Source organism: Rana temporaria, chromosome 3 (assembly GCF_905171775.1).
Source record: "Rana temporaria chromosome 3, aRanTem1.1, whole genome shotgun sequence".
Classification (NCBI taxonomy): domain Eukaryota; kingdom Metazoa; phylum Chordata; class Amphibia; order Anura; family Ranidae; genus Rana; species Rana temporaria.
This window is the reverse complement of record NC_053491.1, coordinates 462,280,524-462,296,908: the sequence shown is the minus strand read 5'-3', so window position 1 is coordinate 462,296,908 and position 16,385 is coordinate 462,280,524. Positions and strand designations below refer to the sequence as shown.

At 45.3% G+C, this 16,385-nt stretch overlaps 1 protein-coding gene across 3 annotated transcripts in view; it reads right to left on the bottom strand.

The window, feature by feature from the left end:
• The window catches only part of KCNAB3 (potassium voltage-gated channel subfamily A regulatory beta subunit 3), a 171,399-nt gene that overhangs the window by 35,478 nt on the left and 119,536 nt on the right, over window positions 1-16,385 (bottom strand). For all 3 annotated transcript variants that reach the window (XM_040346790.1, XM_040346791.1, XM_040346789.1), the window contains 2 exons: window positions 6,791-6,835; window positions 6,623-6,667 (listed from right to left, as the gene is read on the bottom strand). In XM_040346790.1, coding sequence (XP_040202724.1) covers window positions 6,623-6,667; window positions 6,791-6,835 — 90 coding nt within the window. The remainder of the gene's footprint in view (window positions 1-6,622; window positions 6,668-6,790; window positions 6,836-16,385) is intronic.

Below are 16,385 nucleotides of genomic sequence, written 5' to 3'. Positions count from 1 at the left end.
CTGACCCCAACAGGTCAATAAGAGTGTCTCATTCAATGTGTAACATAGACTGTTGAGATGTTAATTAAGTCCAACTGGCTGTGGTGATGGGGCTTGCTGTGATTGCATTTTGTTGTCCATTGTGCTAATTGGGTCTGCTCCTAAGATATTTCATTGTGTATGCTAATGACACTGTTTTGTGTGAAGATACTTTTCATAATAGAAGTGGAATGTGACTTGTCAGCTGTAGTAATTAACTACTCTAGATTAGGTGCCAGAAAGTCTGACCTTTCAGGGGTAGGGAATTAGAATGTCAATTATGTTTAGTAAAGGAATGTGTTTTGTGTAACAGGTGAGGATAGCTTGTCGCAGAGCCAGACCGTCTGGGTAATGAGTAGTAATTAACTCACCTGAATGTCATTATCTAAAAGAATGTGTAAAGTGGTAGGTGGAGTTGAGTCATTGTCCACTCTTAGTTTCAACTGTATATAACAAGCTGAGTGTACCATTAAAGTATTCATTCGTTTGAACCAGAGACAGAGCTGTGTGTCTCCCGTCCTTCTGGGGAATTTTTATGGATCGTGTCTTCTGGATTGTTGGGAGTGTCGAATAAGCTGTCTTGGGTTGGTGGAATGGAATATCGTAAACGGTGTAAACCCCTTACCGTAATGCCGCATACACACCATCACTTTATGTGATGAAAAAAAACGACATTTTCTGTGAAGTAAAAAATGACGCTTTTGAAACTTCAATTTTCAAAGACGAAGTTGCCTACACACCATCGTTTTTCTCACAATGTTCTAGCAAAGCGAGTTTACGTTCACCACGTTTTTCCATTGAAGCTCGCTTCATAAGTAGCTTCTGGGCATGTGCGGGTAAAAAAACGTCGTTTTAAACGACGTTTTTTGCTACACACAGTCAATTTCTGTGAAGTAAAAAATGAAGTTTTGAAAAACGACATATAAAATTGAAGCATGCTTCAATTTTTTTTGGTCGTTCTGTACAAGACATAAAACGACGTTTTCCCCCACACACGGTCATTTAAAGTGACGTTTTTAAAAACGTCATTTTTTTTTCATCACATAAAGTAATGGTGTGTACGCGGCATTACACTATCTTTTCTGTGTTCCCTCCCAACTAATTTTTCCAACCCCCACATAAGTTCTGGTGGTGTTAGAACTTACATAGAGTTAATGACTTCCTCCTCTTGCTGATTTGATATTGTTTGGGTCTGGCCCCAGTGTTGTGGCGAGAAATAACCCCTGTCGAAAAATGCCCGCCCTGTAACGCGCAGGCGAAGCGCTTGCGCATTACGGAGGACAAAGGAGCCGCCAAAAGTCTCCGAACATGAACAGCTGTTGATCAGCTGTAAACAGCGCCTCTGCAATTAAGACTACATTGTGCCACACGCTCCCGCATGCTCCCGCATGCTCCCGCATGCTCCCGATGCTCGTGCAACTCTACAAGGGGCGGGTGTATTATTTATTGAACTCTGCAAGGGGCGGGTGTATTATTTATTGAACTCTGCAAGGGGCGGGTGTATTATTCATTGAACTCTGCAAGGGGCGGGTGTATTATTCATTGAACTCTACAAGGGGCAGGTATATTATTCATTGAACTCTGCAAGGGGCGGGTGTATTATTCATTGAACTCTGCAAGGGGCGGGTTCATTATTCATTGAACTCTGCAAGGGGCGGGTGTATTATTCATTGAACTCTGCAAGGGGCGGGTGTATTATTCATTGAACTCTGCAAGGGGCGGGTGTATTATTCATTGAACTCTACAAGGGGCGGTGTATTATTCATTGAACTCTACAAGGGGCGGGTGTATTATTCATTGAACTCTACAAGGGGCGGTGTATTATTCATTGAACTCTACAAGGGGCGGGTGCATTATTCATTGAACTCTGCAAGGGGCGGGTGTATTATTCATTGAACTCTGCAAGGGGCGGGTGTATTATTCATTGAACTCTGCAAGGGGCGGGTGTATTATTCATTGTACTCTGCAAGGGGCGGGTGTATTATTCATTGAACTCTGCAAGGGGCGGGTGTATTATTCATTGAACTCTGCAAGGGGCGGGTGTATTATTCATTGAACTCTGCAAGGGGCGGGTGAATTATTCATTGAACTCTGCAAGGGGCGGGTGTATTATTCATTGAACTCTACAAGGGGCGGGTGTATTATTTATTGAACTCTGCAAGAGGCGGGTGTATTATTCATTGAACTCTGCAAGGGGCGGGTGTATGATTCATTGAACTCTGCAAGGGGCGGGTGTATTATTCATTGAACTCTACAAGGGGTGGGTGTATTATTCATTGAACTCTACAAGGGGCGGGTATATTATTCATTGAACTCTACAAGGGGCGGGTGTATTATTTATTGAACTCTGCAAGGGGTGGGTGTATTATTCATTGAACTCTGCATGGGGCGGGTGTATTATTCATTGAACTCTACAAGGGGCGGGTGTATTATTCATTGAACTCTGCAAGGGGCGGGTGTATTATTCATTGAACTCTGCAAGGGGCGGGTGTATTATTCATTGAACTCTACAAGGGGCGGTGTATTATTCGTTGAACTCTACAAGGGGCGGGTGTATTATTTATTGAACTCTGCAAGGGGCGGGTGTATTATTCATTGAACTCTGCAAGGGGCGGGTGAATTATTCATTGAACTCTGCAAGGGGCGGGTGTATTATTCATTGAACTCTACAAGGGGCGGGTGTATTATTTATTGAACTCTGCAAGAGGCGGGTGTATTATTCATTGAACTCTGCAAGGGGCGGGTGTATGATTCATTGAACTCTGCAAGGGGCGGGTGTATTATTCATTGAACTCTACAAGGGGTGGGTGTATTATTCATTGAACTCTACAAGGGGCGGGTATATTATTCATTGAACTCTACAAGGGGCGGGTGTATTATTTATTGAACTCTGCAAGGGGTGGGTGTATTATTTATTGAACTCTGCATGGGGCGGGTGTATTATTCATTGAACTCTACAAGGGGCGGGTGTATTATTCATTGAACTCTGCAAGGGGCGGGTGTATTATTCATTGAACTCTGCAAGGGGCGGGTGTATTATTCATTGAACTCTACAAGGGGCGGGTGTATTATTTATTGAACTCTGCAAGGGGCGGGTGTATTATTCATTGAACTCTGCAAGGGGCGGGTGTATTATTCATTGTACTCTGCAAGGGGCGGGTGTATTATTCATTGAACTCTGCAAGGGGCGGGTGTATTATTCATTGAACTCTGCAAGGGGCGGGTGTATTATTCATTGAACTCTGCAAGGGGCAGGTGTATTTTACATTGAACTCTACAAGGGGCGGGTGTATTATTCATTGAACTCTACAAGGGGTGGGTGTATTATTCATTGAACTCTGCAAGGGGCGGATGCGAAAAGAAAAAAACGTATTGTATCAGCTCTGCCTATCATTCTAAAATACGACCTCTTCTGTAGGCATCCGCCCCTTACACGCTTCTCAATAATACATCCGCCCCTTACACGCTTCTCAATAATACATCCGCCCCTTACACGCCTCTCAATAATACATCCGCCCCTTACACGCTTCTCAATAATACATCCGCCCCTTACACGTTTCTCAATAATACATCCGCCCCTTACACGCCTCTCAACAATACATCCGCCCCTTACATGCTTCTTAATAATACATCCGCCCCTTACATGCCTCTCAATAATACATCCGCCCCTTACACGCTTCTCAATAATACATCCGCCCCTTACACGCTTCTCAATAATGCATCTGCCCCTTACACGCTTCTCAATAATACATCCGCCCCTTACACGCTTCTCAATAATGCATCCGCCCCTTACACGCTTCTCAATAATACATCCGCCCCTTACACGCTTCTCAATAATACATCCGCCCCTTACACGCTTCTCAATAATACATCCGCCCCTTACACGCCTCTCAATAATACATCCGCCCCTTACGCGCTTCTCAATAATACATCCGCCCCTTACACGCCTCTCAATAATACATCCGCCCCTTACATGCCTCTCAATAATACATCCGCCCCTTACATGCCTCTCAATAACACATCCGCCCCTTACACGCTTCTCAATAATACATCCGCCCCTTACACGCTTCTCAATAATACATCCGCCCCTTACACGCTTCTCAATAATGCATCCGCCCCTTACACGCTTCTCAATGATACATCCGCCCCTTACACGCTTCTCAATAATGCATCCGCCCCTTACACGCTTCTCAATAATACATCCGCCCCTTACACGCTTCTCAATAATACATCCGCCCCTTACACGCTTCTCAATAATACATCCGCCCCTTACACGCTTCTCAATAATACATCCGCCCCTTACACGCTTCTCAATAATACATCCGCCCCTTACACGCCTCTCAATAATACATCCGCCCCTTACACGCTTCTCAATAATACATCCGCCCCTTACACGCTTCTCAATAATACATCCGCCCCTTACACGCTTCTCAATAATACATCTGCCCCTTACACGCTTCTCAATAATACATCCGCCCCTTACACGCTTCTCAAAAATACATCCGCCCCTTACACACTTCTCAATAATACATCCGCCCCTTACACGCTTCTCAATAATACATCCGCCCCTTACATGCCTCTCAATAATACATCCGCCCCTTACACGCTTCTCAATAATACATCCGCCCCTTACACGCTTCTCAATAATACATCCGCCCCTTACACGCTTCTCAATAATACATCCGCCCCTTACACGCTTCTCAATAATACATCCGCCCCTTACACGCTTCTCAATAATACATCCGCCCCTTAGGCCCCGTACACACGAGAGGATCCATCCGCTGGAATTGATCCGCGGACCGGCTCCAGCGGATAGATCCCCTGGTGTGTACAATCCAGCGGATCTGTTTCCGTGGATTTTTATCCCCTGGGATGGATTTCCAGCGGATAAAAATTTTAAGACATGCTTTAAAATCTATCCGCTTGAATCCATCCCAACGGATTGATCCGCTGGTCTGTACAGACTCACCGGATCAATCCGTCCGAATCAATCCCCCGCATGCGTCGTAATGATTCGACGCATGCGTGGAATTCCTTATATGACAGGGTCGCGCACGTCGCCGCGTCATCATCGCCCCTTACACGCTTCTCAATAATACATCCGCCCCTTACACGCTTCTCAATAATGCATCCGCCCCTTACACGCTTCTCAATAATACATCCACCCCTTACACGCTTCTCAATAATACATCCGCCCCTTACACGCTTCTCAATAATACATCCGCCCCTTTGAGAAATGCACCCCCATCGTATGAGATCTGCCCATCATGATACAATACGGACTCTTCTGTATGCATCCGCCCCTTGCAGAGTCCAATGAATAATACACCCACCCTTTCAGACTTGCACGAGCATCGGGAGCGTGCGGGAGCATGTGGCACAATGTAGTCTTAATTGCGTAGGCGCCGTGTACAGTGTGTATGTAGGGATTTGTGCCCATTCAGTCAAAGGAACATTTGTGAGGTCAGGTACTAATGTTGGATGAGAAGACCTGGCTCACAATTGATGTTCCAATTCATCCAAAAGATGTACAGTAGGGTTCAGTGGCAACTGGTGTTCAATTTTTTTATTTTTTTGGGGGGGGCACATTACTTGTATCCTCTCTGTGCGCATCAAACGCAGCTACTGTGCCCATCAATTGTCGCCACTGTGCCATCAATTGCCACCAGTTTTCCTCATCAAATGCAGCCAGCTTGCCCCCTCAAATACAACCAGTTTCACCATCATATACAGCCAGTTTCCCCCCTCAAATTATGCCAGTTTGCCCCCTCAAATACAACCTGCTAGTTTGTCCCCTCAAATACAACCAGTTTTCCCCCTCAAATACAACCAGTTTTCCCCCTCAATTGATACCGGTTTGCCCCCTCAAATTATGCCAGCTTGCCACCTCAAATGATGCCAGTTTCCCCATCAAATGCAGCCAGTTTGCCCCCCCCTGCCCGGCACTTGCCTTTCTCGGGTCATCGCTGTCCTCCTTCACGCTCCATCCGAGTCCTCGATGTCATCGCTGCTCGCCTGTGGCTTCAGCCAATCAGGTGACCGGTAACCAGACCCGATGCACATGATTGGCTGAGAGGCGGGTCAGTGTTAGGGAAGCGATTCCCTAACACAGCACTGTGTAAACAGGGAACGCACAGCCATGTCGCCCTCTGTTTAACCATTTGGAAGCTGATTAGAGCCCACTGGCTCTAATCAGGTAGCCTATTAGAGCCGATGGCTCTAATCAGGCACTTCCAGAACACACCCACTGCTGTAATTCAGATGGGCGGCGCTCAACAGTGGGATGGGCACCTGAATAGTCGGCAGCAGCGGCGACAATAGATAGGTTTTATACATTGCATGAATCTATCTATTGTTGAGTGACTGGTGCAGGAGAGAGGGGGCGGCGCTCCTGCGCCCACTATGGACGCACCACCACTGGTAGGGTTGAGGTCAGGGCCCTGTGCAGGACAGAACCTTCCCCAAACTGTCACCACAAGGCTCTAGATAGATAGATAGATAGATAGATAGATAGATAGATAGATAGATAGATAGATAGATAGATAGATAGATAGATAGATAGATAGATAGATAGATAGATAGATAGAAAGAAAGAAACACTTACTGTCCTCCCCAGAAGATTTTGGTTGTCACTACATAACTGGAACGCCTTCGGAGAGAAAAGAGAAGATAAATGACACTTAATGTCTCCTTGATGGGGGGATGTCTGGGGATGTAAGTCGGATTATGACAAACATTATTAGACTGGCTTTGTGAACTATACGGCACTCACCTCCACTCTTTCTTTTTTAGGATATTTCCCAAAGTCCTCTCTGCCCTGTTGAGAGAACACATACCACACATTTGTAACCAAAAGCAATCAGGGCAGTCAAAAGCTATTAAAAGAAACACGTAAACCTTATACAGTGCCTGGAAAAAGTATTCACACCCCTTGAAAGTTTCCACATTTTGTCATGTTACAACCAAAAATGTAAATGTATTTAATTGGGATTTTATGTGATAGACCAACACAAAGTGCCACATAATTGTGAAGTGGAAGGAAAATGATAAATTGTTTTCAATTTTTTTTCACAAATAAATATGTGAAAAGTGTGGGGGGCATTTGTATGGCGCCCCCCGGAGTCAATACTTTGTAGAACCTCCTTTCACTGAAATTACAGCTGCAAGTCTTTTTGGGGATGTCTCTACCAGCTTTGCACATCTAGAGAGGGACATTTTTGCCCATTCTTCTTTGTAAAATATCTCAAGCTCTGTCAGATTGGATGGAGAGCGTCTGTGATCAGCAATTTTCAAGTCTTGCCACAGATTCTCAATGGGATTTAGGTCTGGACTGTGACTGGGCCATTCTAACAAATGAATATGCTTTGATCTAAACCATTCCAGTGTAGCTCTGGCTGTATGTTTCGGGTCGTTGTCCTGCTGGAAGGTGAACCTCCGCCCCAGTCTCAAGTCTTTTGCAGACTCTAATGCCGCGTACACACCATCACTTTATGTGATGAAAAAAAACGACATTTTTAAAAACGTCAATTAAAATGACCGTGTGTGGGGGAAAATGCCGTTTTATGTCTTGTGAAAAACGACAAAAAAAAATTGAAGCATGCTTAAATTTTTTGTGTCGTTTTTCAAAACGTCGTTTTTTGTGTCAATTAAAATGATAGTGTGTGGGCAAAACGACGTTTAAAACGACGTGTTTAAACCCGCGCATGCTCAGAAGCAAGTTATGAAGCTAGCTTCAATGGAAAAAAATGCTGAACGTAACCGCGCTTTGCTAGAGCATTTTGAAAAAACGATGGTGTGTAGGCAACGTCGTTTTTGAAAATGAAGTTTCAAAAACGTTGTTTTATTTCATGATTTAAAACGTTGTTTTTTTTCATCACATAAAGTGATGGTGTGTACGCGGCATTACAGGTTTTCTTCTAAGATTGCCCTGTATTCGGCTCCATCTATCTTCACATCAACTCTGACCAGCTTCCCTGTCCCTGCTGAAGAAAAGCATCCCCACCACATGATGCTGCCACCACCATGTTTCACAGTGGGGATGGTGTGTTCAGGGTGATGTGCAGTGTTAGTTCCCCCCCCCCACATAGAGTTTTGCTTTTAGGGCAAAAAGTACAATTTTGGTCTCATCTGACCAGAGCACCTTCTTCCTCATGTTTTCTGTGTCCCCCACATGGCTTCTCACAAACTGCAAATGGGACTCCTTATGGCTTTCTTTCAACAATGTCTTTCTTCTTGTCACTCTTCCATAAAGACCAGATTTGTGGAGAACACGACTAATAGTTGTCCTGTGGACAGATTCTCCCCCCTGAGCTGTGGATCTCTGCAGCTTCTCCAGAGTTACCATGGGCCTCCTGGCTGTTTCTTTGCTTAATGATCTCCTTGCCCGGCCAGTCAGTTTAGGTGGGCAGCCATGTCTTGGTAGGTTTGCAGTTGTGCCATACTCTTTCCATTTTCAGGTGATGGATTGAACAATACTTTGTGAGATTTTTTTGTAAACTAACCTTGCTTTAAACTTCTCCAAAACGTTATTCCTGACCTGTCTGGTGTGTTCTTTGGCCTTCGTGATGCTGTTTGTTCACTAAGCTTTTCTAACAAACCTCTGAGGGCTTCACAGAACAGCTGTATTTATATTGAGATTGAATTACACACAGGCGGACTCTTTTTACAAATTAAGTGACTTCTGAAGGCAATTGGTTCCACTATATTTCAGTTAAGGGTATCAGAGTAAAGGGGGCTGAACACAAAAGTACACCCCACTTTTCAGATATGTATTTGTAAAAAAAAAAATTAACCATTTTATCATTTTCCTTCCACTTCAAAATGATGTGCCACTTTGTGTTGGTCTATCACATAAAATCCCAATAAAATACATTTAGGTTTTTGGTTGTAACATGACAAAATGTAGAAAATTTCAAGGGGTAAGAATACTTTTTCAAGGCAGTGTATCCCCAATACAAATATTCACATTGCAGCTAAACTCCATTGAGTGATTTCACTTCTCCCCTATATCATTATAATAATAAAAAAATATGGAGCGCAAGTCCAAAGAAATTATTATTAGTCCATTAATTGTGCTTAGTGTATCATATAAGCAGATGTCTTCACACACCACCAGGGGCGTATCTACCGCGAGGCAAACAAGGCATTTGCCTTTGGGCGCCATTTTACTGACAGTATTAATCCCGGCCAGCTGAGACTTGTAGCTTGCTCCACCTCTACCGCTGGCTCTTCTGCCCACTGGTTGCTAGAGTCTCAGCATCTGGTGTGTAACAACCAGTGGCATCACGTCCCCACTCTAATGCAGAGCGAGGCCGAGCACCTGGGGTCTAACAACCAGTGACATCACGTCCCCACTCTAATGCAGAGCGAGGCCGAGCACCTGGTGTCTAACAACCAGTGACATCACGACCCCACTCTAATGCAGAGCGAGGCCGAGCACCTGGGGTCTAACAACCAGTGACATCACGTCCCCACTCTAATGCAGAGCGAGGCCGAGCACCTGGTGTCTAACAACCAGTGACATCACGTCCCCACTCTAATGCAGAGCGAGGCCGAGCACCTGGTGTCTAACAACCAGTGACATCACGTCCCCACTCTAATGCAGAGCGAGGCCGAGCACCTGGTGTCTAACAACCAGTGACATCACGTCCCCACTCTAATGCAGAGCGAGGCCGAGCACCTGGTGTCTAACAACCAGTGACATCACGTCCCCACTCTAATGCAGAGCGAGGCCGAGCACCTGGTGTCTAACAACCAGTGACATCACGTCCCCACTCTAATGCAGAGCGAGGCCGAGCACCTGGTGTCTAACAACCAGTGACATCACGTCCCCACTCTAATGCAGAGCGAGGCCGAGCACCTGGTGTCTAACAACCAGTGACATCACGTCCCCACTCTAATGCAGAGCGAGGCCGAGCACCTGGTGTCTAACAACCAGTGACATCACATCCCCACTCTAATGCAGAGCGAGGCCGAGCACCTGGTGTGTAACAACCAGTGACATCACGTCCCCACTCTAATGCAGAGCGAGGCCGAGCACCTGGGGTCTAACAACCAGTGACATCACGTCCCCACTCTAATGCAGAGCGAGGCCGAGCACCTGGGGTCTAACAACCAGTGACATCACGTCCCCACTCTAATGCAGAGCGAGGCCGAGCACCTGGTGTCTAACAACCAGTGACATCACGTCCCCACTCTAATGCAGAGCGAGGCCGAGCACCTGGGGTCTAACAACCAGTGACATCACGTCCCCACTCTAATGCAGAGCGAGGCCGAGCACCTGGTGTCTAACAACCAGTGACATCACGTCCCCACTCTAATGCAGAGCGAGGCCGTGCACCTGGTGTCTAACAACCAGTGACATCACGTCCTCACTCTAATGCAGAGCGAGGCCGAGCACCTGGGGTCTAACAACCAGTGACATCACGTCCCCACTCTAATGCAGAGCGAGGCCGAGCACCTGGTGTCTAACAACCAGTGACATCACGTCCCCACTCTAATGCAGAGCGAGGCCGAGCACCTGGTGTCTAACAACCAGTGACATCACGTCCCCACTCTAATGCAGAGCGACGCTGAGCACCTGGGGTCTAACAACCAGTGACATCACGTCCCCACTCTAATGCAGAGCGACGCTGAGCACCTGGGGTCTAACAACCAGTGACATCACGTCCCTACTCTAATGCAGAGCGAGGCTGAGCACCTGGGGTCTAACAACCAGTGACATCACGTCCCCACTCTAATGCAGAGCGAGGCCGAGGCCCCAGCATATAAAGCATTAAAGCGGATCTCCACTCTAAAGTGAAGTCGCGCTGATCGGCACCCTCCCCCCCTCCGGTGTCACATTTGACACCTTTCAGGGGGGAGGGGGGTGCAGATACCTGTCTACAGACAGGTATTTGCACCAACTTCCGGTCACACGATACGGGCAAAAGACGGGTTTTTTCCTTACTTCCCGTCCGTCCCCCGTTGTATGCTGGGAACACTCAGCTCCCAGCACACAGCGGGAGCCAATCGGCGGGCGCAGCGTGACTCGCGCATGCGCCGTAGGGAACCGGGCAGTGAAGCCGCAGCGCTTCACTTCCTGGTTCCCTCAGCGTGGATGGAGGGGGGAGCAGCAGGGTGACGAGCGATCGGCTCGTCATCTGCTGCGGACGGCGCTGGACTCCAGGACAGGTAAGTGTCCTAATATTAAAAGTCAGCAGCTGCAGTATTTGTAGCTGCTGGCTTTTAATATATTTTTTTAGTGGCACATCCGCTTTAAGGATTTAACTTCCTCCTCTGCCGCTCCACGTCTAGTGTTTTAGCTCCACCCAACTTCTCCATCTTCTCTGGCGGCTCGGCATGCTCAGAGGGAAGGGAAATTGAACTGCCAGGACTCAGTTAAGGGCAACTTTCAAAACTCTGAAGTGAAGTTGCGCGCCAGGGATGGATTGGGATCATGTGTGTCATGAGGGAGCCGGGCACTGCAGAGACCCATGCAAACCGGAGGGGTTCATGCTGGGACTTCACTTTTGAGGGATGTGACACCCCTAAAAACTGAGGATGTGACACCCCCTCTGCCCCCCATCTAGTGAAGGACTACAGGTCCCAGCATGAACCCATGAGATCTAAGGGGTCACATGCTTAGATCTTAGAGGTTGTAGTCCTTCAACTCTCATCTTTTCAGATTCAACAAGTTGCATTTAAACCGGGGGTCACCATAAAACTACTTTCTAGTATTACAATGTCCCGACACATTACAATACAATTATGCCTATTTTGTTTTTTTTTTATGCTGTACATACCTCGGTACAGCTAATTCACCCGCGGCTTCCGGGTTGCGAATCCCGCGGTAGAGGGCGTTCCTAACATGCTGGTGATTGACGTGATGACCAAAAACGAGCTCCCCCCTGTTGCGTAAGCTGTGTCACGATTGCCGAAAGAAGCCGAACGGCGGTGCGCAGGCGCAGTTTAGCGCAGACTCGCCGTTCGGCTTCTTTCGGCAATCGTGACGCAGCTTATGCGACGGGGGGAGCTCGTTTTTGGTCATCACGTCAACCACCAGCAATAGGAACGCCCACTCCCGCGGGATTCGCAACCCGGAAGCCGCGGGTGAATTAGCTGTACCAAAGTATGTACAGCATAAAAAAAAACAAAATAGGCATAATTGTATTGTAATGTGTCGGGACATTGTAATACTAGAAAGTAGTTTTAGGGTGAACCCCCGCTTTAAGTTTAAACTATTTATACAATTTTTACTTAAAATAAAGTAAAAATTGTTGAATTTACAGGTTTCATTATTTCATATAAATATCTCTTAAAATAATATATACAACATTTGTGATAGTACATAAAACAACAAAATAGATCCACTTGTTATCCTCTTTTAGTGTATAGCCACTTGAGGACCGCGAGATGGCCAGCATGGCACGGCTGGGCACAAGGGCGTACAGGTACGTCCCCTTTAAGAACCCGGCCGTGACCGTGCCCGCGGGACCCACGAACCCGATCGCCGCCGGTGTCCCGCGATCGGGTCACAGAGCTGAAGAACGGGGAGAGGTAAGTGTAAACAAACCTTTCCCCGTTCTTCCTAGTAGCTTGTCAGTGATCGTCTGTTCCCTGTCATAGGGAACGACGATCACTGACATCACACGCCCAGCCACGCCCCCCTACATTAAGAATCACACACTAGGGCACACTTAACCCCTACAGCGCCCCCTGGAGGTTAACCCCTTCATTGCCAGTGTCATTTTCTCAGTAATCAGTGCATTTTTTTTAGCACTGATTGCTGTAAAAATGACAATGGTCCCAAAAATGTGTCAAAAGTGTCCGATGTGTCCGCCATAATGTCGCAGTCACGATAAAAATCATTCATTGCCGCCATTAGTAGTAAAAAAAAAAAATATAAAAAATTATATAAAACTATTCCCTATTTTGTAGACGCTATAACTTTTTTTTTACCAAAAATATGTAGAAGAATATTGGCCTAAACCGAGGAAAAAAATGTTTTAGATAGATTTTTGGGGGATATTTATTACAGCAAAAAGTTAAAAATATTGAATTTTTTTCAAAATTGTCACTCTATTTTTGTTTCTAGAGCAAAAAATAAAAACCGCAGAGGTGATCAAATACCACCAAAAGAAAGCTCTATTTGTGGCTCCCAAAACTTTTCTTTGGGAGCCACGTCGCACGACCGCGCAATTGTCAGTTAAAGCGACGCAGTGTTGAATCACAAAAAGGGGCCTGGTCCTTTAGCTGCATAATGGTCCGGGGCTTAAAGGAGTTGTAAAGGAAAGTGTTTTTTTTTTTTTGCTGAAATGACTGTTTACAGGGTATAGAGACATAATAGTTAACTGATTCCTTTTAAAATTGATTAAAAATAGATAAAAATCAATCCTATAATGTACCTCTAGTTTAGTTTTTGCATCTAGTTCGTTTTTGCGTCTAGTTCGTTTTTGCATGTTATCCTGCCTCTGTGCATGTACAGAGCCATAGAGCAGTGATGGTTTGGAAAATGAAACTAGAATCTCCCAGTACTGTGGTCATCAGGAAACAGACAACCAGGAAGTGTCCAGAACAGAGAAGGATTACATCAGAGCAAAAACGAACAATGAGGACATGAAACCAGGACTGCTAAAGGAAGGTAAAGGAAGCTATTTAGCTAATTCCTTTAGTGACCCTTTAAGTGGATAGAGAGGAAGAGTTGGCACTCTAATATGAAAAGGTGGAGCCTAAAGAGGAAGGGGTGGAGCTTACAGATGAAGGGGTGAATGTTAAACAGGAAGGGGCGGGGCAAATTTAAATTGTGGGGGGCCCAATTTTAGTCTTGCTTGGGGCAGCACAAAACCAAAATACACCACTGCACGCCACCCATGCCCCACATGCTGCACCTCGTTTGAAAAGTGAATGCTTACCTCCAATAGTTGACCTTAAAGGGTTACTAAAGGAAAACATTTTTTTTTTTTAAATAACAAACATGTTACCTCCACTGTGCAGTTCGTTTTGCACAGCGTGGCCCCGATTCACGTCTTCTGGGGTCCCTCGTGGCTGTCTCTGGTCCTCCCCGCAATTACTCACCACAGTCATGCAAGAGCTCACATGGTGGTCAGTAATTGCGGGCGCACTCCCGTGATACAGCGAGCGGCCATAGCCGCTCACTGTATCATTCGGCCCCGCCCCATCGGCGCGCCGCGTCACTGTATGTGATTGACAGCAGCGCCAGCCAATGGCTGCGCTGCTCTCAATCCATCCGCTCTAGCCAATCAGCGGCCATATATGTGTGGTAAAAGTGACATATTCTATGGGCCAACATGTTGTGTAGGTTACTTATATTTTCACCCGGAGGAGGTGGAGCATACAAATGTGAAATAGGACCAGAGCCTTGGAATTATGGCAGAGAAATCTTACTGTTGGAGTATCCAAGACTTTTAATAAGCAATGGGCCCACCAGTCTATTTATACCAAAAATTCATTCTTTTGTATTAATAAAACCATTTCTTTGTGGAATGACCTTTTGAAATGAATCATGCTTACCTTTCATCAGAATTACCTTCTCTTAAGCCCTGTACACACGATCGGTTTGTCCTATGAAAAAATACCGAGGGATTGTTTTCATCGGACAAATCGATCGTGTGTGGGCCCCATCGTTTTTTTGTCCATCGGTGTAAAAAAATAGAACATGTTTTACATTTTTCCTATGGATAAAAAAACAATAGGAAATGTGTACAGGGCATTACTGAACATGAGGTCAACCTTGCAACTCCAGTTTTGACCAATGCAAGTCTACATATTCCATACCTGGCTGATCCTTGTGGAAGCAGCTGCTACTACATTGATCTTTGAATTCTAGAAGGATCCAGGCTGATCGGGGGAGATCATGATGTCACCACCCTACCTTTCTACCTTGTCCGATCAACAAATGCTTTGCATTCATTGAGAAACAGCAAGGTGTTCTCTGAGCAGGGCCCATGCCCAGCAAGTGACCCCCTGTGGTCACTATGCAGCAGGAGAGCCGGGAAAACCAGAAGACAGCGAGGATCGATGTAGTAGAAGAAGCTACTACAGGGATTCTCTGCTTGAACAGAAATCCTACAGGTAATGAATATGTATACTTACCTACAGGTATGGAATATGTACATTATACTTATAATATATATATATATATATATATATATATATATATATATATATGTACTTATGGAAAACTGACATACCTAACTTTCAGCTTTAATATACCTTCTAAGTAGATCTGTACACGGATTTGCATTGAAATATATCAACCAGTATAGACCAGGGAACTCTCTTGACAGGTAACATCATCTATTTGAGCTACATTTTCTTTGACATGTTCTTAGTGATGACATCAGAAGCTACAGGAATAGAAATGGATCTCTAATCCAGTATTATTCAATCACTCTCAGTAAGTGAGCGTTCAATAATCTTCTGAGTGCTGGGGAAGGCTGACTACACACAAAATTCTATTGCAGCTAATTGGGGCAATACAGGATGACAGAAGAGACTTAATTACTTAAAGAGGACCTTCAGTGATTTTTTTCAACTTTCCATCTATTAAATCTTCTGCCCTTGTCGTTTTAACTTTGGATAGTAAAACATTTTTTTTTCTGCCAGTAAATACCTTATACAGCCCACTTCCTGTTTCTTGTCTGGTCATTAGCCTAGGCTAATGACATCATGCACAGCTCTCTCTCTCTCATGAGTTTTCTAGGAAGGGAAATGGGGGGGATGAGTCATAAGAGGGCCAATGAGAGCTACGAGGCTGCAGAGCTGGAGGTGTGCCTCTGTGTGTCTGTGTAAATCCAGGAAGTGAACAGGCAGCAGCTTCAGCTGCCCACAGCTGCCCTTGCAAAAGTATTCACTCCCCTTGGCTTTTTACCTATTTTGTTACATTACAGCCTTTAGTTCAATGTTTTTTTTTAATCTGAATTACATGTGATGGATCAGAACACAATAGTTGGTGAAGTAAAATGAGAAAAATATAAACATAAAACTATATTTCAGAAATAAAAAAAAACTGATAATTGGCATGTGCGTATGTATTCACCCCCTTTGTTATGAAGCCCATAAAAAGCTCTGGTGCCACCAATTACCTTCAGAAGTCACATAATTAGTGAAATGATGTCCACCTGTGTGCTGTCTAAGTGTCACATGATCTGTCATTACATATACGCACCTTTTTGAAAGGCCCCAGAGGCTGCAACACCTAAGCAAGAGGCACCACTAACCAAACACTGCCATGAAGACCAAGGAACTCTCCAAACAAGTAAGGGACAATGTTGTTGAGAAGTACAAGTCAGGGTTAGGATATAAAAAAATATCCAAATCTTTGATGATCCCTAGGAGCACCATCAAATCTATCATAACCAAATTTA